Here is a 23,755-nt window from a genome sequence, read left to right as displayed (position 1 = left end):
AAAGGACCTGCTGATATATACATAGACCTTGCCATTGTGAATTTATGGGCTAGGTGCAATATGATTGCCAGATGAAGAAAAATCATTTAATGAAAAATTATCAAATAGAATCTGCTTTTTTCAGCTTCCACACAAACCACATCCATTCCTTCTACACCTAAGCGACAACGCCCCAAGATCAGACCAACAGGAACCAAACGTGGTAACTAAGACTTTTATGACCCAGCATTTTGAATTCCAAAATTATCTTCTTAAACCTTTCATTAAATGGAAAGTGGCATGGTTTACTGTACCTAAAGTTGAAAAACTGATGGGTTGCAGCTCTAATGAAAATCCAAATCTTTTATTGATTTGATTGTAGTAGTAGATGATATTTTATGTAAATTAAGGTAGAAACCTACAGATGACATTCTATGATAACATAATGCAATGTGATGCAAAGGTAGATGTTGGTTATTACTGTGTATATTTTATAAGTGCCCATTAAATTAAGCTTTTCCTCAGCAAGAAGCAGGAAAGTAAGGTAGAGAGTCAGCCTCAAAGTCTTGATAATATGGGTTTAAGTCCTGCCACCTACCTTGTCTGTTTCATAGGTCTGGATTTCTATATACTGTATTTTCTTAGGCATGTACCTATACTGCACAATTTTATGCTTTAAGTTTAATATAAGATTAGATTCTTTCAGAGCAGTAGGTCAAGTCAATGAGCACTTATTAAGCACCTGCTATGTGCCAGAAACTGTGTTAAGCACTGAGAATTCAGAGAAAGGTAAAAAGTTTCTGATTTCAAGGAGCTCACAATCTAATGAGGGACACAACATATAAACAACTATGTACAAACAAGATAAATACAGGAAAAATTGGAGATATTCTACTAACATTAAGTAAGACAGAGAAATGTTTCTTTCACAAGATGACATTTTAACTGAGACTTGAAGAAAGCCAGGGAAGACAGGAGGCAGAGGTGATCTTTACTGGGGTACCACCAACCAGGATAAATTTCTCCTAAGAATATATATGCACACAGAGAAATTTTATATTTAAGTTTATTAACCTAGAATATTATTGTTCATTATTACTGATTAAACTAAATACAGTTGCATTTATTATTTGCCCAACTTGGTGTAAATTTATCTTTAAATGACCCCCACTATTTAACAGATTTTCAAATACCTTTCTTACAATTATTATCACTTAGGTAATTTTTCAACATTGCTTGTTAAATAGTTGAGAGTTTTAAAATGTTGTTCAGGTCCTCTTTGGAATATCTTCTTATTCTCACTCTGGTCTCTAAATATTTCTTGCTTTCTGTTGCCAGAAGAAGAAAAAAAGCATGGAAACCTTTACCCTTAAACTTTCTAAAAGCCCTAAAATGACATGGACAAACCTGAATAATAATGGTATTTCCTTAGTAAATAGCTACTTTTCGCCCAGGGAAAATCCAGTATTATATGTAATATGACTAGACACTCCAAATGTTCCATTTGGACAACACTGGATAGCTCATGTGTGTAACCAGCACTATTCCACAGTTATAGATGACTTGCCCATTATCTAAGTGAAATGAAATAAGCAAACAAACATTATTCTACGAATCGATCAAAAAACATATTGAGGTGGAACAAGGGACTGATGTTATGTCAGTTTCAAGTATCGTAAGTAAAATCAAATCACGTATACTTTGGTTTCTTGAATGAGTAAGGTACCCAAGAATCTGAAGAAGATATAAAGCATAAAGCTTTATTTTCAGTAGGCTAATTAATGTGAATTTTGCTAGAATTTTATTATGCCTCCGTTCCACAGTAATTTGTTTTATCAGGCATTTGTAATAGCTTTAAAATTATTTTCCTTGTGCATGAGATTATGGTATAAATTCCTAGGTTGAAAAGTATACAGTGTGGCATTAAAGTACAGGTAGATCTCATCAGCCACATGTGAAAATCATTTGTATTGTTGTTTGCATGTATCATTTTGGACAAGTGTACCTTCTCTGCTTTGCTGCAATACTATTACAGTTGATACTATGATTAATAGCTTTCTCTTTTGGAGAGGCTGAACATACTCTTAAAATTCATTTTTTAAAGCCACATCAAAGCTTAGTATTGACTTTTCAGTCAAACTGTTTTATGATGCATATACTTTATCATAAAAAGTATTTTAGAGGAGCAATATTTCCAGATTTCATAATGAAGACTTCTCTTTTTTTTCTTTCTCCCTACCTAATATAAGTCCCTAAAGCCCAAAACTTCTCTAAATTGATTCTCTTTACTTTATTTTCCAATTACCAAGAAAATCAGTTTGTTTCTTTAAAACTCAAAGTATTAACCCAGAAGCATCACACTTCAAATTTGAAAATTGCTGGAGCTTTCCTTATAAAATAATTTTCAAAGCAAGTATTTTGGTGCAATGATTCTTTTTCTAATAGAAATCAAAATGAAGCAGTAGAGTGATCTCATCATAACCACACTCTTCAGCTATCATCAGGAAATTTCTCTTTCAGCAATATACCTATGACAGTATCAGAAATTTGTAAAAATCATTAAGGCTTGGATAATTAGGTAGTTCATTGACTGGGAAAAGAAAATGAATTCCATTATTAAAGATGAATAGCATTCTGATCAGATAATGCAGATAGACTTTTGGTTAGAAAGTAAAAAAATAATTCTAATCACCTTAGAAACCCGTTCTATTTTAGTTCTTCCCTGTTCTCAGGGAGAGAATAATAAATCATCTTTTTCTATTGCTTAGTTGAAGTCTTTTTAAAGTTCCAGTCTGATGCTAGTCAGCTAGAATCTGAAGATGATATAAAGAATGAGAAAAATAATCATCTAATTAAGAGATAAACTGTGGTTTATAAGAGAAGTGAGGATTATTAGGTAAGAATGATTTATTGATTCTGGCAATCTAAACACTTGCATAAAACGTAGGGAACATGTTGAGCAAAATTTTCTATCAACTAAATATCAAGTCACATTGTATCTATGAATCAGTCTCCAAGGATAACTTTTGAGATGTTTGTATTTGTAGAATAGAAGGAATCTAGGGCCAATCTATTTCTAGCATAGTTCCTGGCACACAGATGGTGCTTAATAAATGCTTTTTGATTGATTGATTAATAATATTACATTTACTTTTCCAATCTTATAATATATGATCTAATGCTTAAGTTCTTAGCTCTAGGCAGATTATATTTTCCACTACAGGGCTCAATTAATTTTTAATTAGTGTATCTTTACTAGAAGTTTAAATTAAGAATATCAATTAGATAGAATGAGTAGGGCCACTGATATAATTTACTTAATTGGGCATACTGAGAGTGACACCAAAGAAGGAAAAAAAGGTTTGTCAAATGTTCAAAATTTTTAATTTCCCCCACTTTCAATTGGATGTGGCAGTAAGACTTTCAAGTATATAGGTGTTGGGCCACTGGCAGTGAGGGGTTAGGCAAAAGGACAGAAGCAGACTGGTGAATGATCTCTTATGAGAGTGGGTGAGGTTTCCAAGTCAGTGAAAAGGAATGGAATACTCAGAAAAGATTAAGTTTTGGGTGGCATAGTCAACAACACTGAAAATCCCTAACCAAATGAATCAGAGTCCTAACAGGAAATGTGATTGAGAAGAGGGGAGATAGAAGCTTATTTCTTTCAAACTCATGCTTAGAGAGCTTTAAAATTGTGTTGTGTTGTAACAATCACATTGGCACAGTGTTGTGAATAGGGACCAGTTATTAGCCAAAACACAGAATGTCAGTGACTATCTAGGTTGTTAACCTGAATGAAATGTCTTTCTGAGGTAATTTTTTCTGTGATTACAGGATGAAATTTGAAAAGATTATGTTTTTTTCCTGAATTTTGGATATGGTACATATATGATGTCAGCACCATTTATTTTTTATTGTGGATCCCAAAAATGCGTTTCTATGAGGAAATTTGTGCTTGTAAATAAGAGTAGATCATCCCCTTGTCATCTCAGGATTTTTAAGTATTTATAGCAAATGCGGAGTTTGTTTTGAAGAAGTTAGTGGGGCTACATCCTTTTAATATCTGCCTGCTAATACTCTAAAGATGATACCTGCTTTCCCAACAGTGAAAAGCTCAACCACTTCAGAATCTACACCAAAGTCCAAACCAACTTCTCTTGAACTTGAGAGCCAAACAGCAAAACCGGGTAACAATATTATCTCTGCCAATGATTGCTTTATTTTTTGATATATCGTTAAATTTTAGCAGGCAGGTCATCAAACTCTTTCTCGAAGTACGTTAGCAGAACTGTCTTGTTCCTCTACTGCAGACATTCCATAGGTGCTGATTTTTCTGGAGTTTTTGAATGGCAACAATGATAATTTAAGACTTTTGTCGTCAGAACACTGTAAAACTGAGTATACAGAATGTCCCAGAAGTCTTAGTGCCATTTTAAGGTGGCGTGAAGATTTTGGGAACACCATGTATTTCTCCAAGCCAAAATGAACTACCCACCAGGTCTCAAATTCATCTAACCAGTAGTAAAAGTATTATTTTAATTCTAAATTTAAATGCAGGTCTTAACCTGTTCTAAGAATAATTAGTTCTTAAAACCTTTAATTCTGACAAAAAAAAAACCAACTGGCAAAAATCTTATGTACAGTAGTTTTAAGAGCCTAGTCTATTATCAGTTTCAGGAATTGTGAATAGTACAAATGGTTATTAACATCAAATCCACAATTGGATTATATTGCTATCTGTCTCTGGTAAAAGAGTTAATCATTTGTAGTCTTGACTTATTCCATTTATCCCCATTTGAATTTTATCCTTTCATAATTCCTTTGAAGAATCAATCTTTTTAGAAAATTGTTTTAGGTAGTTTTTTTTCTCATTGAAGTAGGATTGAGAGTATGTTAAAAGGAAATAGTTAGGGGCAGCTAGGTGGCACAGTGGATAGAGCACCGGCCCAGAGGACAGGAGGATCTGAGTTCAAATCAGGTCTCAGACCAAACACTTGACACTTACTAGCTGTGTGACCCTAGGCAAGTCACTTAACCCCAATTGCCCCCCCCAAAAAAAGAAATAGTCATTTATCAAAAGAAAATCATAGAATCATAGTTAGAAGGGACCTGAAAGGTCAGCTAGGGCCCAGGGTTTCTTAAACTTTTTCCACTAGTGACTCCTTTAGTGCTTCTTAAACTGTGGGTCACAACTGAACCCCTTTACTTTATAGATGAGGGAATTGAAACTGAAAGAGATTAAATGACTTGCCCAAAGTCACATACTTAGTAAGTGTCTGAGGCAGGATTCAAACCCAAGTCTTCCTGATTCCAAGTCCAGCATTGTACCTACTATACCCATGGTGCTTCAAGAGAGTACTAGTAGAAAGAAAAAGTCAAATGAAAACAATGAAGATAGGTTTGTTAACTTCTATACTATAAACAGGTTATTAAAATAAGAAGGTTGTCTAACTAGATTGCCTTGTTTTTCCTAATTATCCTCTTTTTATGCTTATTTTTCATTTTGTTTGACTTCCCATTTCTTCTGATGAACTTTTGTAGACTATATTATTTTTGAAGCAGAATTTTGGTCCCCATTTGGTCTTTCTCTCAAAAATTAATTCAAATTAATTAATTCAAATAATTAATTCAAATTTAAATTAATCCAAGTTAAATTCAAATTATTTCAAGTCTTCAGAAGCAAATGCAATGGGAATTACTGTTTAGCCAAATACCAAATAATACCAAATAATAACAGAAACAGCATGACTTATTTTTATTTTCCAAGGACATAGTCTTCACTTGTCCTTACAAAAAAAAAAAAAAAGACACCTTTCATTTAGTTAGATTAGGGTCCTGATTGTGCCTAAGAGAGTTAAGCTGGACACGTCTGCCAAGCTTTCCATTAGTGGTCTGTACCATGTGTTCACATGGCACATTTTAACTGAGTGAACGCCTTAACAATGTACTAGTTTCAGTCTGATTCCTGAAGACTACAAAAAGAAAGGATGCTTATTAATTCTTTTTTTCCCCATTTCTCAAAGAAAGTACATTTTATTTATTCTAAGTCTAAAATATATACCAGGGCAGAATTAGCACACTTGAAACCCTATTTGCAGTCATCTCTAAGAAACTTTTCAAGGCTTGCTTCCACTACGGTGCCAATAAGAAAATAAATTCAATTGTCTCAAAAATAGGATGATTTGGGAGTGTCACATTGTATTGCAAATTATTTATTGGCCAATAAAGAAGAATTCCATCTGCCATTGTCTTAGTTTTGCATTCTCGTGCAAGTGTCAAGTTCTCATCTGCCAAATTAAAAAATGGAATTGATTACATGTTTTAATCAATTTGAACATTAACATTTATCAACAAATGTTTTGAGTACCTTGTTTTTAGTCATGGAAAAAGAATAGGAATGTCATTCCTGCATGTTAATGGAAATTAACTTTAAGTCAGTCCTAGAAATTAATGACTTTCCTCAATAATATTTAAAAGGCATTCCTAAGTAATAAATTATTTTGTAAGTATTATCCATGAAAGCCAATCATTATTATTATTTTTATGTAGAGTTTCTAAGACTGGAGCACATAAGCATTGTATTGTTTTATAGAGATTTATAATAATGCATGTTTTCATAGTAACAGACTTTTGCTCATGTATAACACGCAATGAGAGCTGTGTGCTATATTGATCAAGTTAGGAAGACCTGGGCTCATGTCCTGAATCTTACACAGATCTATTGTGACTCTTCAAGTCATCAAGCCTCCCATTTCCCTTGCAACTCTCTCAGACTATAACGATTCTGATCTGAGTCAATAGGAAGAGGTGCTAGAGTTCGCTATCCTAATGATATCACAGGGCATAGACTCAGACCTGAGAGGGAGCTTAAAAGCCATTTACATTTTACAGATGAAATGGAGGTCCAGCCCAAGCAATACTAGCAACAATAATAATGTCTACTAAGTTGGTCAGTCTTTCTTACAAATTTGCTTATGTCTACGTAATTTCAAAAGTAGTAGAAGATTATTTGGTCAAATTTATGGGGACAATATATAATATGCATCCTATGGTCCTTTAAAAACTCAGTGAAATCAGCAGTCTCCTTCAGGCACAAAAAAATTGGGGGACAGGGCAACAACTTTGAAGAAATGCAAATTTTGGATGGCAGACATCCTCTATTTTCCTTCCTTTTTGTGGCTCTTGTTTTTACCTTGTTCTGGTTTTGAATGCTTCTCAGAAGCTGATTATACTTCCATTTTAAGTAGTAATGGATAGTGGTATTTATTTAGCAGATCACCTGCTTTCTTTGTTATCCTATTCCTCATTAAAGCTAAAATGTTGGGTTCTGCAAGTTGAAATACTATATTACCTGCAATGTATACTTGCAATGCATGTCACAAGAGAAATCCAATCATCTTTCTTCAAAGTGTATGTGCTATTCATTACCAAAACTCTGGCACATTCTTTTCTTTTCAGGATTGTATAAGCATCTATTTAAAAAGATCACTGAGTGTGGGCTCTGCAGTACAGTTTAGATAATCTTTATCTTTCTTTTTGCACTGGCTTCACCCCTTTCTTACTTGCTTTCTTGCCAAGTTGCAAAAATACAAGAATCCTACCTTGTGATGAGCTAAGCTCATTAATGACATTTCCCAGGCAGCTTAAATTTCTTTCTTCTCTTAAAAGTCATCCTTTTTTGTTCTTGTGCAAAGATAATCTTTCCATAGATGTGTATTGTGACTTCAGATCACATCTGGGATTGTGCAGTAAGGTCAGAAGAATTGAAAATTCTACAACTTCTCTTTGTCTTTTTTTGCAGCTCCTAAAGAGATACTTCCTGGTCCCCCCAAACCAACATCTCCCCCAGGCCCAGAAGTATCACAACTAACTCCTGGTAAATTTAACATCAGAAATGCATGGATAGGGGGTGAAAGTGGTAAAAATGAGATAAGACCAGCAAGGATGGCTAATGGTATACATCAGAATGTTTCTTTTTTTCCCAGAGAAGAAACTTCCCTTCATTAGAGTGATATCTAACTTGAGCATATTACATAATGCAAATTCAAGAGTGTGTACTGCAATGAATTATATTTGTAACCATATTTTATTTTTCTGGGTAACTTACTAATTTTCTAGTTTGGACAAATGCACTATTAAAATGTCCAAAAGAAAAAAAATTATGTCAAAAGATTTTGCAACAAAACTGAAAAAGTCCATTATGAAAATATTAAAATTGTATCGATTAAATTTCCTGTAAAGCATACCAGAAAGAGAAAATATCTTCAGGTATTGATGTTTTATAAAGTAGCAAGAAACTTTTAGGAATGTTTAAGAAGTACAATAAACCCAAAAAGTTGTTGAGTTGACCTTAGTGGAATAAGATTTTTCTTTTCTGAAATTGGTGCCAACTGAACAGTTTGTCCCTACCCCCATGTTATAATATATTCCATTAATATTGTCCTAGGCTTGCATTTTATGACAAGTAGCCATCCACAAAAAAACCATCTGGTTACACATTTTGGAAGTAGAAGTTACTTTTGGCTTTTCAGAGACAGGCAGAAAACCCCCTGACGGAATACCCAAAACAATCATAACTGAAAACATAACTTTGATGACGGGAATTTCTTATAAATTCATATTAGGAAGTCATTCAGTTATTGACCGATACAGCTCATATGTGACCTAATCAGAAAAGTTAAGAGTAATAGGTTATAAAAAGAAGTAATAGGTTATAAGGAAAACATTCACCAAATGAATATTTTGTCTTTATTGATGCTTCCCTAAGGAATGATCATTTTCTCAAAATATTAAGAAATTCATGGGTTTTTTTTTTAGTAGAAAATTATTTTCACAATTAAATGTGCCCAAGCCAGGAAATATAGTCTATTCTCTGGCCATAAACTCTATCATTCACAGAGGAATCTTTGAAATAAAAAAGTAATTCATTGAAAGTAATAAAATCAAAACAGAGCAAGAAATTGATTAGTTATCTAAGGTCTGATCTTGCTCTCTTGGATGGACCTCCACCATCCAATGGAAAGATAAAAATTAAGTAAAAAGTGACAACATTTTTTTTTAGTCCAGTTTCTCTCAGCTCAAAGTGGTGACACTGTACTCTCCATTTATATGAGTAGTGCATCTCCAGAGCAGTAGGGGATACGAATGGTTGTCAGAATGTGAATGGGTGTCAAAGAACAAAAAAATCATTCTTCTTACTTTCCTTGTGGTTTTCTGAGAATGTGTAGAATAACCAGTGATTCACTCTACTGAGAGTTGTGCTCAGTATTCATCAGTGAAGTAACACTCTTAATTTAACAGGAAATCTCATTTCCTACTTGGATTATGCTGTTCAACATCTTCCTTGGTTTTGCTTATTTTTGTTATAGCCCAGGAGTCTGTTAGTATTGAAACTTCACCAGCACCACCTTCACCACTGTCTCCGACGACAATAGGTAATGGAATTTCCTTTAGTGAGTGGTTACATTTTCTGTTTCTTTCAGAGCCTGTTTTGTTAGGATAGAAAAATATCCCTCCTCATTTCCCTTCATGTTCAAGTCCATACCCATTAATTATCAGTATGTTTCTAAGTTTGTCAAATCTGTTCTCCAGACCCTCCTTCCTCCTCTCCTTCCAACATCTTCTGTGAGGTCATAGAAGCCCATCCAGACCTTGCTCTCATTCTACCTTAAAATGTGCTTTTGCTTTAGTAAAACATTCATTGCCTTTGCTTTTACATGAGGGCAGAATTAGGATGAATTTAAGTCCTTTGCTTAGTGCTCTAATCTAGGTATTATCTCCAGCAGAGTGCCATGGTTTCCCTGAAATACATGCGTGCCATTCATCTTTGAATCTTCTTTGTCTTCATTCTTGAAGCTTCCCATTACTCTGTCAGGTTGTTTATTGTCTCATGAAAGGAAAATGAGAAAATTAATATTTCTAAAATATGGGTCACCAAGACAGAAAATACCTCGGTGTCCGTGTAAACCTATGGAGATGATCTGATATTACTGGTTTTAATGCATAGCTATTATGTTTCATTTATGTTTAGGAAGTTGATTTATAGCATGGTTGGAGATGAAATTAAGTGAAATTAAGATGGAAAGTGAAATTCCTATAGAGAGAGAGCTGCTACATGAGCGGCCTATCTTCTCCCCTGTTCTTTTGGGAAGATGAACACTGGGAATATAAATACAAAAACAAAGCACTCCCAGACCTCGAGGAATATAGAACCTTAGGTTTGGAAGGAATCTTTGAGGTAATCTAGTTCAGTCATCTACCCAAAGCAGGAATCCCTCTCAGATGGTCTATTACCACATGTTTTGTGATGGCAAGCTCACTGATTTGTGAAGCAGTTCTATTTATAGGCACATCAAGTTGTTAGAAAGTGCTTCCTTACACTCCCTAAAATTTCCATCCATTCAATATGGTTGTGCCCATTGCAGTAATTCAGAATAATATTTCACAGAACATTTTTGTTTTGTTTTTTTTTTGTTTTGTTTTGGTTTTTTTTTAATTTTTAAGCAATTGAGGTTAAGTGACTTGCCCAAGGTCACACAGCTAGTGAGTGTCAAGTGTTTGGTCGGAGGCTGGATTTGAACTCAGGTCTTCCTGACTTCAGGGCCGGTGCTCTATCCACTGCGCCACCTAGCTGCCCCCTTCACAGAACATTTTTAAAGATATTTATTATATCCACACTTTTTCTTTGGGCCAAACATACCCAATTGTTTCACCAATTTCTCTTATAACATGACTTCCAGGTTCTTTACCTCCTGATAGTCCCTTATCTAAGTAACATTTATCAATACTTCATTAAAACATGCCACTCCCCACTGCATATAGTCCTCCAGATGAGGTCTGGCCAGAGAAGAGAGTACAATGTAACTGTTTCCTCTTTTTTATATGAACACTATACTCCTAAGAACTCAATAAAATTTTCAGTACTCATTACATTATTGACTCATTAAGCTTGCAGTTTAACAATAGTGCCAGATCTTCTGTACACTAACTACCTCGTTAGCTGCCTCCTCTAATTGTGTGATTGATTTTTAAAATGAAAAACATGAAGGGAAAACTGTATATTTTCTCCAATACACAAATGTATTGTGATTTCTCCTGTGGTAATATTCCTTCAGCCACGAATTTGACATAATTAATTGATGCCTGTCCATCCTATGCAGCACTTATCAATGGTCGCCCATAAGTTACCCACAGGGGCTCTACTCAAAGTGCTTGTTGATGCTGCTTGCACATTTTCTTGACAAGATGCCAGTGGAGCATGAAGGCTGTCCATAGTCTCATAGGCTCATAGATTTTAACCTGGAAAAGATCTTTAAAACCGTTTAATCTAACACTCTGAGAAAATTACAGTTTCAAACAGGAAACTGTAATTTTCTCAGAGTGTTTCACATAGAGATTAGAGCCCAAGTACTCTTATTCCAAATCTAATACTCTGTCCGTCGTCCATCTCTCTCATTGGTTGTCCATCTTGCACTGGGATTGGCCCACCTTTTTTCTCCTCGTCGTGAATTTCTCTGTTGACTTTCTTTAATATTCTTTTTTGTTTATAATATCTTACAATCCACTCACAACCATCATTGTTAAAATCCATCTCATCTTTTCAATCCATTGTTCTAACCTATCTTCTGCAGAACATTATCTCTCAGTTGTCCCGATGAGTCATTAATGCCTTTAACATTAATTCATCATTGCTTCTATCTCATTGCCAGAGAAAACTCTGATTTTTTCCTTTCTTTTTAAAGTTGGTTGAATCAGCATTTCAAGTAATAAAAAATTAACTGTGTTCAAATGAAGTTTGAAGTTATATGTCAGTGTACTTGTGGTTTAAAGTTTAAAAAGCAAAACAAATTTAAAAAGGTTTCTCCCCCCAAAACTGAGTTCCAAACGGAACATGAACTTTTATTCCTAAAAGTTTCATATAACCTTTCTTGTGTACCTTTAAACATACCACTTTGAAATTCTTCTTGCTTCTATTTCATCTATGCTCATTTTTGTTTTTCATTTAATGATTTTAAAAAATCACTGGTCTTTCTTTTTTTCCTGTGAGAAAAATCAATCACCCATCTCGAAAGATCCTATTTCATTGGAAATCTAGTGATAAAAAGCTGTTGAGGTCAGGTTTGGGAGAATGGTTCAAGTGTGAAAAAATTCACTTAGACCTTCTCTGTAGCCATTAATGATGAGTGCAGGGTAGACCCCAAGAATGTTGAGGTGCTACCTGAAATGATGAGGAATAGACATGTGGGTCCTAGTGTCCTGAAAGAATTCGCATGGAGAGTCTCCAAGTTAAAGAAAGGCATTTATTGGGGTGATGCACCCAAGTGGGCGTGAGGCAGAGCCGCAGTGGGCTCTACTCCACGTGGAAAGGTGGAGCATAGGCCATAGGCCCTGCTCCCCTAAGGGAGAAGAGCAACCCCTACTTCCTGTAGGAGGCAAAGGCAGTTAGCCAGGTTAAAGGTATGGTTTAAATACAATTTTATGGAATAGGGGGAGGAGGACAAGAGAATGGGAGAAGTAAGCGTGGCTCCAAAATGCCTGGAATATCTCAGGTAGTCCAGAGGTGATAAGCAAAGAGAACAGGAAAGAGGAGAGGAAGAGTTGTTCTAGAATTGGGGGTGCTTTGTGAAAGCGCACAGATGAGTCCACAGCGGGGAGCTTCAATGAACAGTCTTCTTTGATCGTTTTTCTGGCTGGTCACGTCCTGCATCACGTCCTTCTCGCTCCATCTGCCTCAAGCGCTCTTTTCTAACTCATCAAAGCAACCATACAAGTTGAGATGCTTCCACAATAAGTAGAAGGAAAACTCAAGTATTCCTCAAAGATGGAGGTCCCGTTGGCAAGTTTCCATAGTTATGGTAGTTTCAATAATCAGGCATTGTTTTTTTTCCTTCAGCTCCACCAAAATCAAAACGGCCGGGTCGGCGGCGTCCTAAAACCACATCTAGTCCCAAAGCACCCCCCACCAAACCTGGTAAATGTGTTGTTGTTATTTTAGCAGAATGATTGTCATGTTGAAGAGAGTGTGACCCAATGGTTTAGGCATCAGATTCAATGCACTCACAATTATGACTGTTCTTTGCACTGATTAAGCACTCGTAGTGATAACCAATGACAGTATTCCCAGAATATACATAAGGTATTTTTTAATATCTCTTATCGAAGACAAATACTCATTATATAGGTGCAGGCCATCTAACAAATTTGAGGCAAACCTGTTAACAAGTAAATAAGAGAGGAAAATTGTGCAAAAGGTAGAATTGTATACTTGGAAAAGAGAAGAGCATTGCCCTCTATCCCCACTTCCCCTCTTGCTTGTGAGTATTGAACTTGATGTTCAGAGCTTCTCTCTTTCCTGAAGGTCATGAGGAAAGTTCTTATAGTAGAAAAAAAGTTACTTTGAATAAAAGAGAGATATCGATTATTTGTGTACAAACACATGGTTAATTTTAAAGAAAATAGCCTTCCTATAATTCCTTCCTCCTCAGTATTGTTGTTTTTGTTTTGTTTTGTTTTGTTTTTTGGTTTGTTCCTGTGATACAGCCCTGGAACCAGTTATACTAACAACTGAAACAACAAAGACTACAATAGGTAATTCTGCTCTCCTGGTACTGATTCAATGGATGGCCACATTCCCTTTTTCCTCTTCATCCCTTCAGGCAAACACATGGGCTGTTGCTACTCTGTGTATTTGTCCAGCAGCATCTTCTCTCACCATATCATTTCATGTTTCCCTTAGAGGTTTTCTTATCTTCATCTGAAAATAACTATCTTCAAAGAAGAATCATATTATGATAAATCCAAAGAAGCTATGAATTTATTATCATCACTAACATATCATCCTACCATCATATGCACTGTAGCTTTGACAAAGCCTTTTTAATGCTAAATTTCAGGCAAGGTCAGGGTTTCTGCAAGAAAAAAAAATGACAAATGATTTTTATTGCGGCACTATGGACTCCAGTGAGTTGCTTTACTCCCTGACTTCCTCCCTTTACCTGCATGAAACTCTATGTTTTTCATCCATGTTTTTCTGAGGAATGGCATTCCTCTATTTTCATAAATCTTGATCCTCAATAATAAGTCAAATAAAAAGATTACCCTAGACTTAATAACATGAGATTAGAAAAGCTCCAAAACAGCAGGGGAAGGGGGGAATGATATTGATGCCACGTTAGTAGTTATTCTTTTATTATTTCCCAGCATCTGCAAGGAGATGTGCCATAACCCTACTTTGGAAAACTGCAAAAAATCATAACTGAGTAGCCAGACATATGTAATAACAAGTGTTTTCAGTTATTTATTCTAGAAGACCTAATTAGTGAATTTTTCACCCTGATTTTTCAGTGTTTTTATGATCATATTAAAAAATGAGCAAGAAAACCTGAACTTGCATACTTTGATGTTCTTTGGGTTATTTATGGATAAAAATCATTTCATGTCTTTGTTTCTGTATCCAACTTTATTTTAGAATATTCTTAAAAGATTTACCTTCAGGTAGAAGCTAAAAACTAAAATATTCACTTAAAATGTATTACTAGGGGCAGCTAGGTGGCACAGTGGATAGAGCACCAGCCCTGGAGTCAGGAGGACCTGAGTTCAAATCTCAGACCAGTTGACATTTACTAGATGTGTGACTCTGGGCAAGTCTCTTAACCCCAATTGCCTTGCCCCCCCCAAAAAAAATGTTATCACTAGGTCAAAAATTAGTTAAGTCCATCTCTTTTATGTATTTATATCAATATTTTCATCAGATTTATAGAATATTTTTCCTTTGGTGTGTGTCATGAAGTAGTGTTTTAATGTAGCTTTAATTTGAATTTTCTCACTTGTATCCTAGAACTTTTCTTGTTTTAGTGTCAAAACCATCAAAATAAGCAAAGACCACACCTAGTCCAGATGTGCCAGAGATCAGATCTGATTAACATGTTTTTCCATGCCTTAATCTAGAAGTAAGAAAGAGAATTATAAATAAGTTTAGTTTTAAAATTCCAATCTGTGATTATTACACTAACTTCAGCGCTATTTTTCCTTTAGCTTCCAAACCACGCGGGTCCAAACCTAAAGGTCGTAAGGCTAAAACCACACCACGTACATCTACAGCACACACCGTATCTGGTAAACTTCATTTCCAACACTTTTGTTCAAGAAATCTTGATTTCTGCCTAGGTGTTTCTAATTTGAATGGTAAATGTGTGCACTCACCTAGTTGCTATGATTTTGTTCAATATCTGCTTAAAGTTCCCATATTGGTTTGACAAATGTTAAGTGATCAAATATGTGTGAAAAATGGTAAGTAACTTTTAAACACTCTGGAATGCCTACTTTCAATATTATGCTACCTTAGAAAGCACAGCCTTTAGGGAAAATATTGGTAGGTTATTGTCCTAAGCATGTGCATATCTTTTCACAATGTGAACCCCTATCAAAGAATCTCTTTGGTTTTTATGAAATCTGGACTTCACATTTTTCTGAAAGTGACTATTAATGTTCATTACTATTTGTTATTTAATGTCCACAATAGCTTACATAATGTATTTGTAGGCATAGTAGGGGGGAGGGAAGAAAAGTAAATAGACATGTTTTTACCTTCCTTAAAAGTGATGAAAATCAGGGGCAGCTAGGCGGTGCAGCGGATAGAGCTCCAGCCTTGGAATCAGGAGGCCCTGAGTTCAAATCCGGCCTCAAACACTTGGCACTTACTAGCTGTATGACCCAGGGCAAGTCACTTAACCCCTATTGCCTCACCAAAAACAAAATAAAAAAACAAAAGTGATGAAAACCCCTTCTGATATTCTAAATAAGTCATTTTAATAGTAGTTGCTATTTATGAATCAGGCTTAAAGTTCAACAGATTTTGAAAGAATTTTTATTCAGCACAAGACAAATAAGATTCTAATTTGCTCTGAATGGAGTCTTGTAATAAATAGGTGTATCAGGAAACTTCCTGATAAAAAGGAAAAGATGAATAGGATTCTAATTTGCTGTGTGTAGTCTTGTAATAATATACCTGTAATAAACTAGCTTTTCAAGGAAGTTCTTGAGGTCCTATAGAACTAGTTTTTGGCTCATCCATTACCTAGAAGATTTAGAATACATTCTAATTTAATTTTGATTTAAAATAATTTTTAAATTTAGAATAAATTTATTTAAAAATAAATAAATCTTCATTTTACTCTGATTTAAGTACCAGTTGGTTCAAATGAAATAAGGTTTGTAAGATGCTCTGTAAACCAAAAAGGGTTATACAATATAAGCTATCGTTATTTAGAACCCCAATTAGAGCATCACTTTCTGGTTTTAATTATATATGTCAGTTTATTTTCATGTTTTTGTTTATGATACAGCATATGAACCTGTTACACACAGTACAGAGGCATCGGTGACAACTCTGGGTAATAATAGATTTGGATCCCTTTAGTTGATGGTTCTTTTGACTGCCCCTTTTGATTTTTGTGGTTGGTGTCCTCGATTCTCTTTCCTCTTCCCTCCTGCCATCTTTTATTCATCACCCGAAGTTGTGTATTTCCTACCCTCTACTAAAGGCACTTCATCAATTTGTTCACCCTGGCACCATTTTCTATGTACTGCACACCTCTGTATTTTCCTTTAGCTGTAGGAATGCTTTTGGTGATTTTCAGTTTCTAGAATCTTAGGATGTGAAGAATATCAAGATTTTTTTGTATCAAACTTATTGAGCACTTAGTTTTATTAATGTATCAATGCATATACATAATTTATACATACATGTATATGTGTTATCAATGAATGAGTGGAGTGATAAGTACATTTATTTAAGGATGTCATCTTAAATCTGCTTATAGAAATACTGAGTAAGGTTCCCAAGTGATCAAATGTACCTGGTAATTTCTGTGGCTAAGTACCGTTGGTATATGTCTCTCTCCACTGTTTCGTGCCTCTCCTTTTGTTCTCTTCTGCTTTCCAACTGTGTCTGTGCATCTGTCAGCAAAATTTCTTCCAAGAGTGAGTATGAGACATTGATGAGATTTTCTTCCTTTGGAATTTTTCATCAGAAATAAGCCATGAATGTATTTTTTGTCACAGAGATTTCTTTGATTCCCCTTCATCTCTTTCACAATAAATTTTGGCTTATCAAAAAAATGTTCAATAAATTTTCCAGGCTCCAGATATCATGCTCTGTGCCTCTCACAATGAGTACTGAGTTACTTATTATATAAATACTAGAAAGGCTTTTGGCATCAAAATTGTATTTTAATTATCTTAGGTTTAATTTTCTAGTTCTTAAGAAAGACAGGACAGACACAACTGAAATATAAGTCACTTTGGTCCAGTTGTTCATTGATCCAGTTGTTAATTTCCACCAAAAATTACATAATTTTAGATCATGAGATGGTTATATGACTTCATAAGATGGCAGTTCCTTATTTTACATGATCTGAAAATAACTTATGAATCTTCAGGCTTTTTTCCCTTGAAGATCTAGGTTTCTTATTTGAAGAAGTCTCCTAGAAATGAATCAATTATTGTTTATATAACATTGTTACTTTAGAATTGTTTATAATCTTTTAATATATACTTGATCTTGGAACTTAAAAATTCTAATATCAATCATATTTTGAGAAACTAAAAATGTTTCAGTTTAATAACTTTCCAAAATGTCTTATGCATCTAAAAATAACCCCCAATATTAGTGAAATTTGGCATTCAACCTTAGCAGTCATTAATCAACATTCAATAGATATTTATTAAATGTATACTGTGTGGTTAGTAGTAGGCAATGCAAAGAAATATATGACATTAACTATAACCTCCAGGAGCTTTTAATTGAGGTAGGAAGGTAAGATATATGCACCTGAAACAGTCAAAAAACAATATGCTATTTTCATCCTTGTTCACCATAATAATGTAGATGCCTTCTTTCTTTAGCTTCCCAGTTGGACAAATCACCGCCACATGCAGGTCCCCAACTTAAAACCACACTAAGTCCAGATGTGCCAGAGATCAAACCTGGTAAATGTGTTCTTTATTATTTAGCAGAGTTCAGAGTATGAGTTATAACCTGTAAGTTACAAATTAGGGAATGTCATTATAGAACTAGGGGAGAAGTGGTCCTGGGTTCAAATCCTGCCTCTAACACATTCTGTCTCTATGAACCTCTACAAGTCACTTAAGCTCTTAAGTTGCAGAGCAGGTGCTAGTCTGCATGTTTGAAGAGAGAATCCTCATCAGGAATTCCCTATAGCAATGAAACACAAGTCCTATTTTTAAAAAAATAGATAAGGGGGGCAGCTAGGTGGCATAGCGGATAGACACCGGCCCTGGATTCAGGAGGACCTGAGTTCAAATCTGGCCTCAGACACATAACACTTACTAGCTGTGTGACCCTGAGCAAGTCACTTAACCCCCATTGCCCAACCAAAAAAAAAAAAAATAGATAAGGACCAGCATCCAGAATACCCGATATATGACTTCTCCTTCTCCCTTCCCATGCACTTCCATAGGGAAGGTGGTAAGATAAAAAGCATAGGAAGAGTGTTCACTCTTTTGTTCCTTTGATCTAACCATCAATTTTTGCTACTATTATGAGGGAACTTCCATTCATACCCACCCATTACTAGGCTGCATACTTGCTACTCTCATGACCTGAGATATGGTTCATTTCCCCTCGGTCTTACCATTCAAATTTCAAATAGTTTAGTGTGTGACTGTGTACACACATCTATATATGCCTTTTCTGAGACTGATTGATCGACCTAGATATAGATCAATCGATCTCAGAAAAGGAAAGTATATTAATGAAGGGAAACCAGCTGAAAACAATCCCTCAGCTTTAAGAAAAGATGAAACTTCCCAGTTCCAAAGATTATCAGAAAAGCAAACTGTACCTGAAAATGTTATCTAGTTTGATAAAATGTGTCGCAAATATGTTTGTTTCATCATTTTTAACTATTTAAAGTAGGTCTTATTTTAGGACAGACAAATCAAGTGAACATATTTGAAAAAGAAGGAAGGTTCCTGAATTCTACGTTGGAACCCAGTTTTTAACTTAGCTTCTCAGGTTTAAATAAAAAGGATCATTTGACCTATTTTACATTAAACACAAGTTAGATGCTCTTTAACCATACTAAGGAAGATTTTAGACTTAGGGCAATTTTCCAGTGTTTTATGTTACTCATGTGGGTGTTTTTGGTTTCCTTTTGTATTTTCCTTCTTTCTTGGGAAGTCGTGGAATCTGCAACATTCAAAACTGATGCCATGGTAACAATAATAGGTAAAACATGAATTAGTATCTATCACAGCTTTTCCTTTTCATCTCTGCAGTCATCATTCATAGGTGGGGTCCATCCCCCATGTTGCCTTTGCATCATCCTCAGGAATATTTTCTGGTAATGATAACTAATAATTAAAGGAAGACTATTCAGTAAAGTTCTATGATATGACTAGAAATTTTTCTCTATTATCCTGCTATATCATATACCTTTGTCTTAACATCATCATTATCTGCTTGGATAAGTCAAAGTTTGGAACTCTTATATGGAAAGTAACTTAGGACAATCGTGCGTCATTTGCGCTATTCACATCATGAATTTTCTTCATCTTAGCATCCTCATTGTCTGTCTGTCTGGGTTTTTTTTTTACATTTTGGTTGGCTTTATCTTTGTGATGAATGGGAACTATGTCTGGAAATTGTTCGTCAAAAACTGAAGGGTGTAATTTTGATGAATTGCATTCACTTTGCCACTGAATTGAGTGTTCATTCGAAAGCACTCCAATGACCTCCACTGAGAGTTCAAATATAAAGTAAAAGCAACTCAATGGAAAATTGAACTACTTTACATTGTGAAAAACCATCTGTATCTATCTGTTGCTATTGCAGCCCCAGGACCAGGGACAGTTATAACTCATTCTCCAACAACAACATTAGGTAATTGTATGTTGCAACCTCTTACCAGTTGGTTTCATATGCTTCTTCTACTCATTCCTGCATCTCTGATAGGAGACCTTTTTTTCTGGGAGATTGCCATGCATTATTTTGTTTGTTCCCATAAAATTTCATCTTATCCAAGAGGCGTTTTAAAATGGCTATTGGAGAAGAAGATTTAATATACCTGTCATTTAAAAAGAGCCTGCTGCAATCACACATGGAAGCCATCTTCATTCCCTGGCACATAGCTAAAACTAGCTATCAGATCAAGTCATCAAAAGTATATCTGTCTGGGACCAAAATAAATGCCTCCTAAAACTGAGTTCCAAACAAAGCTGGCCAATTGATCCCTTTTTCAAAATGGTGATGCTTTGTTTCTTTTCCTTGAATAAACATAAATTCCTTCCAATAATAATAGCTAGCATTTAGACAGAGTTTTAAGCACTTTACAAATATTATTGTATTTGATCCTCACAACAACTCTGGGAGGTAGAGGCTATTATCTCCATTTTGCAAATGAGGAAACTGAGGCAAACGGGTTAAGTGACTTGCCCAGGGTCATATGTTTAGTAAGTGTGTGAAGCAGGATTTGAACATAGATCTTCCCAACAGCAAATTGAGTGTTCTATCCACTGCGACTCTGTGCCTTAGCTACCTCTGTTCACTTGTTTTATCTACCTTGCTTTCACTGTTGAGTTCAATTTTATGCTTCCAACATGGGGCTTGAAAACGAGGTCTTTTGTGTTCTGCCCAGTTATTATTCAAATGGAAAATTAACCAAAAACTTTTATTATAAAGGTTGGCTGTGTGCTAATTCCTTTTAACTTTATTTCCCTACTTGTTTTACATATTTTCCTGGCTCTTGGTCAAGTTTCTTCCCCTGATTTTCAACCTAAGTGCAGCTTATGCAAAAAGCTAAGCATTATAGCTATTTATTCTTGAGAAGATGATTGGAAATTACCTAAATCTGAAATCTCAGAGTTTTAAATTAAAATTTCTATTTCATTCTTTGATCACTATCTTGATATTATTCAAATCAAATAGAAAAATCAAAAACAGCTACCTTCTCCCCCGTGCAAAAAAAAAGTTATCTACCATATGTCAAAAGGATAAAGCAATAAAAAAAAAAACAAACCTTCATTTCTTCTTTCTTTTTCCTTACCCAGAAGTAGTCTGGAGATTTTTTTAAAACATAACCGGAGAGGCAGTTAGGTGGTGCAGTGGATAGAGCACCAGCCCGGCAGTCAGTAGGACCTGAGTTCAAATCGGATCTCAGACAAGACACTTGACATTTACTAGCTGTGCGGCCCTGGGCAAATCACTTAACCCTAATTGCCTTGCCAAAAGCAAACAAACAAACAAAAAACAACCTATAAGTGGAATAAGGAAATTAAACCTAAAAAAAAGATATGACCTCCTACACATGTCTTTTTAAAGCTATGATCAATTCCTATATAGTAAAGGTTTCTGTGTAATTTTAGTCACAGCATTAACTTTGACTAGTGAAATAATCCAACTACTTTCTGTCTTCAGCTCAAATGAAAACAAAGCCTCCTCATCAAAAGCATCCTAGACTTAAAACTACAGTGAAACCAGAGAAACCACAGACCAAATCTGGTAAAAAGTTGTCTTTGGTGTTTTGAGCAAAGTTGAATCTTTTGCTTTAGATGGCTGACATTTGTAACAAGTCCATTTGATTAGGTTTCTGGATACTTGATGCATTTTCTGAACTTCCTACAGGAAGGGAACGGGAAACAGTCATAAAAGCTGGCTATTTCTTAAGCCTTAATGGCATTTCTATAGGAGTAGCAAACATACTATACCCCAGCCTCTTCCTCTCTGCTTCCCCTTCCTCACCCATTCTCCTTACCTCTTTTTTTTTTCCTCCTTTCTCCTTCACATAGATTAGGGAACCGTATTCATAATTGATGAAGGAGAACCATTTCTATTCTCTTCTCCTCCTCCTCAAATGCCATTTCTCAATGTTTCAGGAAACCTCTACAAATTATCAGGCTGGCAACATAATGTAAAAGGGTGAATGAGAAACTGGGCCAGGTTATTTATAAAAGAAAAGCACACATTTGCCTTCATCCCTGATATGTTCAATGATCACTCCAGTAGTTAGTGGGCAGAGTGCCCTATCCCCACAGGAAAATTAATGGAATAAAATCCTTCAGAGACTAAAGTACCAATCAGAAACTTTAATGATCTTTGCTTATATATCATTTTCTCTCCCAGAGTATTTAATGGGTGAAGATCCAAAGGGTTTTTTTTCATAAGTTGTCCATGTCAGCTGGCATCAGATCACTAGAAATCTGGGAAAAGTTCTAGCTGACCTTATAGGGATGCTTAGTACAATCCAGGGGATGTGGTTCTTTTATGAGATGAATTGGTACCTAGCCACAGTTTATTCGTATCTTCAGAAACCAGATGTTTGCTTTTACTCAGCTCAGAAGTATAAAAAAAGGCACAATTCTTTAGTACCTTGAGGATCAGCATTACATTCTAGTAAGATTGATATTCAAGTGAAATGTCTGGCCTTTTGTAAGCTTTTAGATGTCTCTATTTCAGTTTTTTGAAAAAATTAATTTATCTATTTATATCAGTTCCTACTACAGCTTTAGAACCTGCCACCCTTAGAACTGTGACTCCAGTAACAACATTAGGTAATTGATGTCCTTCGTCGAATAAAATTATATGTGCTTTTCCTACTCATTCATTGTCAGACCCATATCCATCATCATCATCATCATCATCATCATAGGTTCACTGATTTTATGAAGCTGCCATGCAATTGTATGTGTTACCATTCAGCTATATTAACTCATCTTAAGGATGTTGAAGTCTCTTAAGATAAGTCACCTGCTGCCATTAGTGTTGTTTTTAATGGAGCTGAGATAATATGTATTTTCAGGCAATCTATCTAACTCATCTCTAGGCTTAAAAGTGCTCCATGTCTTTCTCCTGTCTTGTGTTTTTATTTATACAGTATTCTCTTTGGAAGGTGAATTCCAGACAAGATTAGGGGTGTATCTGTCTCTGGTACATATTTAGACCAATAAGCTTTTTTTATTCTACTACTATGAGATTCCTTGAAGTCCCTTTAGGCCTCTCACTCTCCATCTTCTTAAGAACTGCATGAATTTTATGTTATCTAATGAGCACTGGGAAATGCAGGCATATATCTAATCTTATCCACAGTTTCTAGGGCCACCATAACTTAAATAACTAAGCATTTTCTTTCTCTAGCACCCAAAGTGCCTACAATGACACGGCGTCCTCGTCCACGCCCAGGCTCACATCTACCCCAAACTACTACACCACGTCCTGAAGCACCTCAAACCAAACCTGGTAAATGTGTCATTTGGTATTGGAGTAGAGGGAGTAGCAGTTCACAGCTTTAAGGCAAATAGCAAATAGCTGATGAGGAGCATATGAGGCAGTTCTCACTAATACTATACTTCTTAAGAGAATTGGTGACACACAGCATGGTTGACAGCTACTTCAGGTGAAAAATAGGGTCCCAGTCAATCCCAAACCACAAGATTAAATCAGACCAATCTGCATTGGGGTTAGACAGGGTCTTATGTCTTAGCTGAATTGTCTATGCTTTCTGCCCTATTTAGATTTCTGTTGTTGTTGTTGTTGTTGTTGTTGTTTTGAAATCATTCTCAGTGACTGTGAGAAATTAAGTGATAATCTTCTCTTTGCATATTGTAAAATTATTTCTATGACAAAGTATCAAAAGTACGTAGCCAAAAGGCTCATTTAAATCCAAAAAGCATTTCTTCATTATCTGTCATTATTCTTGAAACCATGAAAAACTATTGGGGGTTACAAAAGGAGTAGTAAACTTATTCTCTGGTTTTAGGG

General features: G+C 35.3%; 1 protein-coding gene across 21 annotated transcripts in view; it reads left to right on the top strand.

Moving 5' to 3' along the window:
• ABI3BP (ABI family member 3 binding protein) overlaps positions 1-23,755 on the top strand; it is a 301,260-nt gene that overhangs the window by 185,582 nt on the left and 91,923 nt on the right. For 8 of the 21 annotated variants that reach the window (XM_027866372.1, XM_027866234.1, XM_027866263.1 and 5 more), the window contains 14 exons: positions 125-202; positions 4,086-4,166; positions 7,781-7,855; positions 9,348-9,413; positions 12,872-12,949; positions 13,519-13,566; positions 15,013-15,093; positions 16,323-16,370; positions 17,884-17,967; positions 19,181-19,228; positions 19,835-19,882; positions 21,416-21,499; positions 22,489-22,548; positions 23,132-23,233. In XM_027866372.1, coding sequence (XP_027722173.1) covers positions 125-202; positions 4,086-4,166; positions 7,781-7,855; positions 9,348-9,413; positions 12,872-12,949; positions 13,519-13,566; positions 15,013-15,093; positions 16,323-16,370; positions 17,884-17,967; positions 19,181-19,228; positions 19,835-19,882; positions 21,416-21,499; positions 22,489-22,548; positions 23,132-23,233 — 981 coding nt within the window. The remainder of the gene's footprint in view (positions 1-124; positions 203-4,085; positions 4,167-7,780; positions 7,856-9,347; positions 9,414-12,871; positions 12,950-13,518; positions 13,567-15,012; positions 15,094-16,322; positions 16,371-17,883; positions 17,968-19,180; positions 19,229-19,834; positions 19,883-21,415; positions 21,500-22,488; positions 22,549-23,131; positions 23,234-23,755) is intronic. The other 13 variants (XM_027866324.1, XM_027866271.1, XM_027866247.1 and 10 more) reach the window with 12 other exon arrangements.

This window comes from Vombatus ursinus, unplaced genomic scaffold (assembly GCF_900497805.2).
Source record: "Vombatus ursinus unplaced genomic scaffold, bare-nosed wombat genome assembly UNPS02001419.1, whole genome shotgun sequence".
In the NCBI taxonomy this organism is placed as follows: Eukaryota; Metazoa; Chordata; class Mammalia; order Diprotodontia; family Vombatidae; genus Vombatus; species Vombatus ursinus.
This window is presented reverse-complemented; position numbering and strand designations above follow the sequence as displayed.